The sequence below is a fragment of the Pterocles gutturalis genome, unplaced genomic scaffold (genome assembly GCF_000699245.1).
Source record: "Pterocles gutturalis isolate BGI_N339 unplaced genomic scaffold, ASM69924v1 scaffold37092, whole genome shotgun sequence".
Lineage (NCBI taxonomy): Eukaryota > Metazoa > Chordata > Aves > Pterocliformes > Pteroclidae > Pterocles > Pterocles gutturalis.
In genome coordinates this window covers 94,175-104,840 of record NW_010116890.1, presented here as the reverse complement: position 1 = coordinate 104,840, position 10,666 = coordinate 94,175, and the positions used below count along the sequence as shown (strand labels likewise).

General features: G+C 36.4%; 1 protein-coding gene across 1 annotated transcript in view; it reads right to left on the bottom strand.

The window, feature by feature from the left end:
* Window positions 1–3,197: 3,197 nt before the first annotated feature.
* Window positions 3,198–10,666, bottom strand: part of OLA1 (Obg-like ATPase 1) — a 99,901-nt gene continuing 92,432 nt past the window's right edge. Inside the window, exons 7-9 of the mRNA XM_010075639.1 lie at window positions 9,924–10,020; window positions 7,739–7,861; window positions 3,198–3,722 (exon numbers count right to left, since the gene is read on the bottom strand). Of these exons, the coding sequence (XP_010073941.1) occupies window positions 3,621–3,722; window positions 7,739–7,861; window positions 9,924–10,020 (322 nt within the window). The 3' untranslated portion in view covers window positions 3,198–3,620. The remainder of the gene's footprint in view (window positions 3,723–7,738; window positions 7,862–9,923; window positions 10,021–10,666) is intronic.

Below are 10,666 nucleotides of genomic sequence, written 5' to 3'. Positions count from 1 at the left end.
TTCCAGGAAACACTAAGTAGGACAGAAAACTATATGCTATACGAGAGGTATCTGTGGGTACAAACAGTGTTTACAAGTTAAATTTGTTCTTTGTGCTTCTTAATGGTCCAAAACATCACACATTGGGGTGCCCAAGCACATCACCTAGATATTACTTTTGATGCTGCCAATAAAAGAGAGCAGTAAGCCCTTATTTGTCTACAGCAATGTTTTTATTTGACCAGGAAGGTACTTATAAAAGTGAATCTCCTGATAACACCTCTTCATGCGTGTGCACACACACACACTCTCTCCCTGCTTTGCTCTGCGTTGCACAGGAGTCTCACAGCAGGCAAACAGGTTATCCCTTGGGTATCTTAAGGCAAATGGGTTCTCTCTTGAGACTGAAGTAAGAACTGCACTCTAACTCCTTGTGGGACCAGCCTGCATCTAGTCCGAGTCTTCTCAAATACATGCCGCGGGAACATCAGGTCCTCCGTGCCAACCACTCTGCTCCCCAGCTCTATTCCCACGGTCACCCTGCGTGCCCGTGCGGCAGAGCTGCTTTCGCTGACATAAAATCATTAAGGTTGGAAAAAGACCTGAAGAATTATCAAGTCCAACTGTCAGCCCAACACCACCTAACCCACTAAACCATGTCCCGAAGCACCACATCTACACGTTTCTTGAACACCTCCAGGGATGGTGACTCCACCACTTCCCTGGGCAGCCTGTTCCAATGCCTGATCACACTTTCAGTGAATAAATCTTCACATCACTTTTGGGCGCTCTCTTTTAGTCAGTTTGGACTCAGGCAGCAGCTATTCCCTGTTCCACTAACATTTGTTTAATCCCAGAAACATGCCTTAAAGAACTTAATAAAAGTTAAGAGGAAGGGTCAGTATTCCTCCTCCTCTGCAAAATCCCCTCCTTTCTATATCTTGCAAGAGCTGTGCCTACAATGTTATATCACCCTTTTCCAGCTGGAGAAAAAAAACTGTCTCCTTCTACTCACTATCATCCCCTGTGCGTAGAGGTCACTGAGAGTGAAGAGCACACAGGCAAATTTCACTTCTTAAATAGCAAATGCGAGTAGGATGGATATACTGCACCTGGAGTCACCTGTGCAGGTTGAAATGCATAAATAATGTGCTTGGCTTAAATTAAATCACAATTCTATTTAAAACAGTGTGCTTGAGACTTGCTACATTCACCTACAAGTTTTTAGGAGCTGTACATCTTAAATGCATAGACCCACTGAGGATAAATGCAGGCTGCACCTATTTCATGTGGCAGTTGCCCCAAGTCACCAGTGATAGGAGAAACAGAGCTTATCAGATTATTCTTTCTTTTAATAAAACTTGTGGCTTTTTTCTGGAATAATTTATTAGCTTCAGTAGTTAAAAGAACATTAGTTAAAACAGCTATAAACTATTCAGGCAAGTTAATAAGCTGAAACATAAAAACGTTATGGAATATACATTTTTAAAGATGTGGCAAATATTTTTAGTTTGTTTTCTATTTTCAAAACCCCCTCTCTGTGAAGAACAACTTCATTCCATTTTTAATTATTTTTAGAACAGGGAGGTATCATGAAGTACACACATTCAAATCTAAACAAATATGGCTTATTAAATGTAACTAAGAAATGCAAAAATACAAAGCAATCCAGTAATTATGCTGTCCTTTCTAACAACTTCTTCTCTGACATGTAATAATTGGGGAGCATAGGGATATTTTGGAAACCAGAATGAATTTCAGACAGGACAAGAGAACATGTTTCAGCGGGTATCCGTGCAGTACAGAGGTTACTTCTCTTTCACCAACACACGTATATTCCACTTCTCACTTTTCATTGCGTCTAAACCCCAGCATGAGCCCATCTCTGTTACTAGCACCTTGCTGACTTCCAAGAGAAACAGGTAGGCTCCGTTATCTTTTGGATTCAACTTTTCACACAAGATTTGGTGGTCCTAATCTTTTCTCAATTATGTAGCATCAGAATAATGCCAAGAACAAACACTAGCTGCACCAGGGAGATGATACAAAAGATAATTTAAAGGGTTCCAAAACATCTGAAGTCCTAATTTCTCTGCTTTACAATACTCTCCCCCCTCCTGCCACCATGAAAAGAGAGACCCTCTTTAAAACAAAATCAACAACTACGTATTGAAATCATCTGCCCTCCCTCTTTCTCCTCAGTGCAATTAGAGGCATGATGCCAACTTTTCAACAATGAGCCTCGTGGCTCTGGCTGACCCACATCTCACTCTTTCAGAAATGAGCAATGAAGCTCAAAGGCGGCATCTCAAGGGAAGCCTCCGAGCAGGACATGACCAGCGCTCCCAATATTTTAAACACAGACGGGAGGTTAGCCAGTGATAAGTTGCCTTTTCAAAGCTGATAGCAAGCAAATTTATCACAGCGACGCGGAGGCCTGGCACACCAACAAGCATCAGCATCGCTCCCAGCTCTGACCCCGCTGAATCTGTAGCTGAAGCCACAGGCACACAGGCACTTCAGAAGTCAGGCTGTTTTCAATACATTAAACATACTGCAAGTAAGGGCAATTCTACAGCCTGCATTAAAAGTACAAACTTGATTTTTTTTTGCCAACAACTTATTCTTCCGTGTTACCCAAAAGGACTAGCGCTCCCTCACGGTTAAAGGGGCAAAAAAGTACTCACAGCTGCAGCCTTATTCAGCAGAATGACTTACCTCTCCAGCACAGTGTGACCTCTTCCTTCACAGCACTATCTGTGTCACCCTCCGCTGGCCTGAAAACCAGACCTGGGAGGACAACACACAACATCAGTGACCGCTGCTCCAGCCTCCACAATTTAATAATTTCAAGGCAAGAATGAAATACTTTTTCAAAATGATGTAAACAAAAAAAGCTTCAAAGATAACATGATTTTTCTACATGTATTTCCTCGCTCCAGTAAAAATAATATACGCTGCATCGTTCTTATTATCCTATCATCTTTCAGTGAACGTCCATCTACAAATTCATTAACTTTTTGAGACAAATCATTGGCATCCTAATCTTCTGATTCCCATGAAAGACTCACTTTCAAAATACAATTGCAGCTGCCCCCACACTGCCAGTTACTGTACCATACACGTCTTAAAATTCTGTAATCAGCATCCACCAGGTGCCGTATCGCATTCAGCACACCACAGTCAGTCAATACAGACATCCCCAAACACACCAAGGCTGGTTTTGTCAAATGTTTTATTGAGTGTAGACATCTGGAGTACTGTAAAACATGCATTATCTGTAGATTCAAAAAGGAGCAAGCCACATTGTCCTCACTGTCAAACGTGTCAGGCTTGGCATACATGATGGAGATTAATGAAGTATCATGAGAGTAATATGGTTCCTGAAAAGCTTCTACAATTTGGAGTAGGGTCTTAATCGTTTGAAATGCAAAGCTGTTCACATTTAGTGAACTTGCATGTTCACTGGAGGTGCCATATTTTAATTCAAAACAAACAAGAATAATTTCACTGGGAGGAGGGGAAGTTCCCTAGGTAGAAACTGTATGCTTTTTGTTTCCAGATATTCCATCCTAAATAAAAATTCATATGCTTTTTGAAGCAACACAGTTTATTTCTGAGCAATGAACAACATCTGATATTCATTTCTTCTTGGGTTGTTGAGGTGTATTAAATTTAAAGAAGATAATATCTCCATCCTCCACTATGTAATTTCTGCCTTGTTGTCTGTATTTTCCAGCAGCCTGTAAATAGAACAGACAAAAGGAAAATGGGTTATTTCATTAGACATTTCATAGTATTTTCAAACTGTAATTATTTAAATACATTTTGGTAAAGAAATGGTACTACTTCAGCTTCAGAGTTTGACAGCCACAATACTCCTCAGTTTGATATAATTTGGTTTTATATAAATATAAAATATATAGAAAAATAATTTAGCCTCCATTGAATCAGTGGTGTTTAAATGCCATCTGGATTATATAGTGGTAAATCTGTAAAACCTGGCAAGCCTTAAGATAAAGGACCCTAAAACAACTCAATTTTTTTTTCCAGCTTTCAGGCTGTCTTTTTCTTCATCTAAAAAACCTGCAGATGGCAAACACTGGCGGTAGGAATCTAAAACGGTACTGCTGGAAAGGGCGATTGTCAACAGTCTGCATCATGCCTGCATGGCTATTAAACTGGTATATGAACTACTTCTGAGCGGCTCCAGCAAAGGACAAGCCAGTACTGTCAAAACTAAAGATGGGAATACTATGCAAAAGTCACAACAGCACATGCCTCACGCTTCGAGCGGGGCTCCCTTGTCTGCATATGCCCAGATAATGAAGGACTGAGGAGCACAAAATACAGGCTCGGTTTTTCTGTCAGAAATGTCTTTTAGAAGAAATCTGCTTCAGAAGGACAGATGTAAGAGCAGTTACGCTGTGAGACCAGGAGAGAGGAGAAGGCATACAGACCAAAGACATGAAAAGGAAATTCATTATGAAAATGCTGTACTTGAGGAGAAAATAGGCAAGGAATCTATTAAATATCACTACTCTCCACATTAGAATTTATTATTATATTTTTCTATCTTTACCTCATTGCAATTAAACCTAGTACTACAGAGGCTATAGAGAAGCTGCGGCATTGGGACTGACAGACTGGGCGGGAGGTGGTCTGCAGAAGCATTTATCTTGAAAAGTGATCTACAATATGGAAAAGTTGAGAGCTTCTGTGTTAGTTCAATAACCATTCCTGTTTTGAAGTTTTCTCTTGCAGGAGAAAGTGCTTCCATGCAAGACCTCACTGTGCCATTATTCTCAATGACACTATCACAGTGGTGACATGCTAAGATCCCATTACAGGAAAGCTGTTAACTAATGACCTTAGTTGCAGTAGAACAGATCAAATTAATGGTACACAGTTAACTTAGACACCTTTCTTTCACAAAACCTGCTCTCTAAAGCAACATATTTCCCAATATTTCTGTCTAGGAATTTAGAGGCTCGATAACGTTGTTGCTGTTGTTCCTTATTTAAATGTTGTCACCAGTCATGGTAGCTTATAGAAAATTGCAGATAAAATGGCCTTGACGATAAATATATCGTGCAATAGTAATTGACTTTATCCCATATGACACTGTTGATAAATAATAAATAGGACTTTGCAAATGTTTTTATATTCCTTCTCCCCTGGAAATTTGCTTAGACTATAAAAGGTTTACTTTCAAGTAGACTTAGTAGTTCTTTCCTTTGAAGATACTAATAGTGCTCAAAGTCAAGAGTAATTAGACTAATTGATGACATAAACACTAATAAAACAGTGCTGTAAAAATCATCAGCAAGCATAAGCTGCAGGCACAGGTACAGAGACATTTTACAGTCAAATGCATTTATTACTCCCAAATATTTGTAGAAAAAACTGACCTCCACAACGTAACAATGTGGATTTTTTTAGCACACTACTGCACACTGTCAAAGTGACATAGACTTCTTTAATTAAATATATTTTGACACACCAATGCGAGTTTATGTATTTTTGTTACCAGTTTACAGTTAATTAAAAGTGACAGTGTTCCTTTAAATTCTCTAGAGACCATTTAATCCATTTCCATTGCTATCAGAAACACTGGTTGAAAAAATCAATACCCATTTGTGAATCTTGAGTATGTATTAAACAAGACACGTCTAACCAGTTCATTTGCACTTGAAAGCAGCCATCTGTAGAAGCCAGCTTTGCCTAAGCAGATATGATTGCTAATAATGTGATATCCCTGTAGACTACAAAGCCCACACAGAGCTATTCAGTGTATAGTTCACAGCACTGGCATTAAATTAGTTATGCTGTACTGGTGTTAGACACACATAAAATCAAACTTAAAAATCGATCAACTTGATAACACACAAAGCAAGCAACTCCCATTACCACTGTTATTTCAGTTGACTCCTAAAAGCTCCCAAATTTAATTTTGAAATTTACTAGCAATATAAAAGTAATTAGTATTGTGCATGGCACGGAACATTGTATTAAATGCAAATTACAAAAGACTAGAGTAATATAGTGCATTACTCTAAAAGCAAGGGTTTTTTCCTAACCTTGATTTTAAAACTGAGTAACAAATGCAAATATGCTTGCTTTACAGATACTTCAAAATAATAACAATTTAATCATTAAATATAATAACATGGAAGCTTAACATCTATAATCTTACATTGTGAAAAGCAAATAAAAATATATATGCAAAACACTGATAGATTCATTTAATAGGTATTTACTGATGCAGCTTCTTAGGGAAAACACTCAGATTTGAGCTTCAAAAACTGTTGCTGGCAAAATTTGAATCTTGGTTACATAAAGTGGTTGCTGACTTCAGAATATTAGATTTATTTATAGCTGTGGTTTCACTTTACAGCTACAACTCTACTTCCCTTTTCATAAGGCAGTTCACATGCCGCAACAAACCAATTATACTGGGATTTTTTTCCCCTCACTTCCTGGGGTTCAAACAAACCTATTAAAGTCCCGCTGCTCAATATGATCTTCCTTAGAGATACCACTGAGAATAAGCTGAATCTGAAATCATAGTTTTGCATACCTTTCAAGCTACCAAATAGCAAACAATAAAGCTGAACCTTTTAAATTCTTTAACACATGATAGTGTGTAGGAACCTTCAAATACTGAGACTGATTAAATCAAAGTAATGTGCTTTGTAATTGCAATTTTATAAAACACAAATCTTAATAAAACATCAAAAATGCCAAACGAGATGTCAAATGTGTATGAAATAAAGGGAAGTTTCTCTGCTTAAAGAAAATGGAAATAATGCAATAGCGATGCAGCAAAGAACAGCTTTTCTTATGACATTTATTTGCCACGTACAAGTTCATTTCATATTTAATAACTTCCAATCAGATATAATTTGTCAGCTGTAAGAAGGGCACAACTTTGGGCACCCAATCAGTCTCTGCCCTCTAGCGTTGAGAAAGCAGATAAAACTCTTCGTAATAGAAGTGGCACTACAAAGAAGTGTGAGCTCAAGAGAAAAGTTTTTAATTAAATATGTTCACTGTCTATTCAGTAGATAGTAGCTAGGAAACTTCACCTATTGTAATATATTTTCATGGACTACATACTGGCACCCTGAACTATCAAAGTAAGGCACAGCATTTTTTAATAAGACATCAAAGGGCGATTGAATTAAATACTGAAATGGTAAGTTTTAAAATTCTAATTATGCCCATCAGAGTCTAGGAGTGTAATCCACTAACCCTGAAAAAAGAAGGTACATTTTTATAATATTATATTTTCTTAACTATTTGCATCCAACATTTGTAATACCTTCACTGCAAACTCAAAACAAGATGACACATTATTAGAAGAAACAGATTTTCTGTGTTTCTTACATTTCCTTTTAGAGGCGATTCAAAAATCTGCTATCTCATCTTAAAATACTGTTTTTTCAAAAACAAGTTCATTTTAAAACATTAAATTCCCAACAGTACCATGTAAACAGAGAAAAAAACATTAATGGCATTTGGACATTTAGTCCATAAACAGTCATATCTTGGATACTGAAACAGTTGTATTCCGTTCAGTAAGTTGGTGCATTTAGACTCTTTCCTAAGTAAAAGATGAAAATAAGTTTTTGTCTATTGCTAGAGGTGACTGTTAAGATTCACTTAGCATCAAGAACTTCTTCCCAGTGAAAAATAGACTTGAAATGGAAAAATGGCACATATGGAGGAAGGGAGAAGAAAAAGATGGGGAGCTCACCTTGACAGCAGCTTCTGAACCTCCTTCTTTAAAATCTTCGTATTTCATTACTTCAGCCATAATGAATCCCTTTTCAAAATCTGTGTGAATCTTCCCTGCTGCCTGAGGAGCCTTCGTCCCTTTCTGTCAAAGGAAAGACCGGAAGAAAATTAATTGCATTTAAGAAGATTGATTGCAGGAAAGAGGTTTCTCCTTTTTGATATGCTGAAAACTTTGTTTCATATTAGTTAAAATGTCACACATACAGCTGAGTAACTCTCAATATTGGGACATACAGATAGATGCCTTTGCCACAGATAAACCAACTGATATTAAAGAAGGGCAGCTTTGTTTTTCCTAATAGGTATCAACAGTAGTATTGATTTTAGAAGCTGTGATTGTGTTTTGTTGTGGGATTTGCTTCGATCCCTAGCTCTGCACACAGAAATCAGGAAAATAAAGATTTTTAAATAACTTTAAATCTGAATTACTGAAGACTTTTACTTACGTCCAAATAATTTCAATTAAATGATAACATTCATAGGCAAAACACATTTGTAATAAAAAATTGTTTATGGATCTCAAGCCCTAAATATTAGCTTATTTTTATTTCAGAATAATTTTAGTAAGTCTAGTAATAGAACAAAATGAAAATTTTTAACCAAAATGTCAACAATTGAATCACTAAAAAATAAAAAAATTCACAGGCAACTATCACAAGATAATTTAAGTTTATGCAATAGAGGAGAGTGCATTATAACTGCATGCTTTAAATTACAGGGACATAGATTCTGTGCACATACAACCATGGAGAGAAATTTGAGAAATAATGGTGACCTAAAGGCTGCTTAATAAAGCATGTTAAAGTGCTAAGGAGTCTGACAGTGTAAAGCACAGTTTTTACAATAAAAGATGTATTGGGTTAATACGGCTACTCACTGATGCTTACCTGACTAAATATCTTTGCACATTAAATCAAAGATACTTACAATCAGTCTTAAGATAAAACAGCTTTCAAATTTTCTAATAAAGCGCAAGCATCTCTCCTACTGAAAACAGTGAGGTTTCAGAATGTGCTTTTAAAAACTACAGCAAGGATCAGAACAAAACTTTTGCTTTTATATTATTTCGGTAGCTACTGCAGAGACTTTAGCTAGCAGTTATTATGTAAAAGGAGATGAAATGAAAAGGCTCAAAAAATAAATGTGCTTTTAGTAAAATAAGTTTAATGTGCTAAAACGTATACACAAACAGCTGCAGCAGTATTAATAAAAATATAAATTTACTGGAAACTATGTTGATTAATTAAAACAAATTAATTCCGTTGAATTAAATTAAATACAGCACTGAACCCCACTGCATAGCACTAAATACACTGATGCAAAAAATAACAGCTCAGTGACAGCTGTGCACCTCAAAAAGTTGACAATTTTGTAATTTTTAAGTTAGTTTGTAACTACATGCATTTCAAAATATTTTTCAATATTAATCTTTATATTATAACATATTTACATTCAAAGGCAAACCACTACAACTTAGCTCTTACTGTCCTCTGGGAATAAATTAGTCGATCTCTATGGCTATAATAATTCTACATCAATATTTAAAATTAATAATATAATTTTAGACATTACATAAGTTCCTGGGTAAACATATAAAACTACCAAAATAAACTAGGTCTAAATATTAAAGTCAATAAAAGACCTGAATTACTGCACACTGATTTTAGGTTTTTGAGCCCAACTGAGTATCCATGGGGAATATAATGATGTTATATTGCTTTTATTGCTGAAAATGTAATCCGAGCAAAGCAAAGGAGGAATGAACCACCCGCAACCCAAACAAACTTAGTGAATACAAAATGAAAAGCAACATCAATTTCACTGCAGACAAACCCAGTCACACAGATTAAGCAAGCACAATACTGGTACGTCTTATCTCTGACCACAGGAGGAGGGTAGACAGATTCTACAGGATGAAGAAATTCAGACTATGTAATAGGCAGAATCAATTGTTACCTGCCTCAATCAATGCAGCTCCACTTTCACTGTTCAGCAGCTCACAAATAATTAAAGTTATCCTGGACAAAAACCTCATCTGTAATGACTAGCTAACCGCCACCATGACAAACTTCAAAGTCAGTGATATCAATCTGAATTCAATAGTGTGGAACTGGATATAGCTGATGAATAAGTATGAATCTTACCCTGATGGTCCATGCACGCACTTCATCTGGGCCTGCAGTGAAAAAGTATTCTAGTTGGAGTGCTGCATATCCAGCCTTAATGATCTTTGCTAAAGCACTGAAAAAAAAGGAGAATCCAGTTCATTCAACATATACACATAAAATAGCTACATGCCCCAAGTAATCAATTTACATGGAAAGTCATCACATATTTTGAAGACACCAGGTCTACTTTTAAACACAGCAACAATCACAGTAGCCTTTTTCTTTGAACTCTCTTCAGAAGGACTACTTTTTTACTACAGCATCATAAAGACAGTATTTTGATTTGTTTATTTGGGCAGGATACAGAAATATGGAATAAATTTAAATCACCCTATCAGGCAGCACTTTTGGTGTCATGCAATTTTCAGGACTCCAAGTCACGAAAGCGTAACTGACTGAAATTCAATATTGAACCAATTTATTATAGTTCTTCAGAAAAATTATGGCAAAATTTTCTCCACCGTCCCTATTCCCCATAGATGACGAAACAGTTTTGGTGATCATTGCTCAAAAATATACATAACTAATACCTATGTTATAATTAAAACACTGTACAGAGATGACAGATGACAGTTAAAAACTTAATTTAAAATAAATCTTTTCACTCTGTCTCATGGTAAAGAAAGGAGAAGATTCTCTCTTTATAATGGTAATTACTCTGTCATTTATTATTCTATCAGCGCAAGCAATTAAATTACTGCAAGGAAATAGTTGATAAT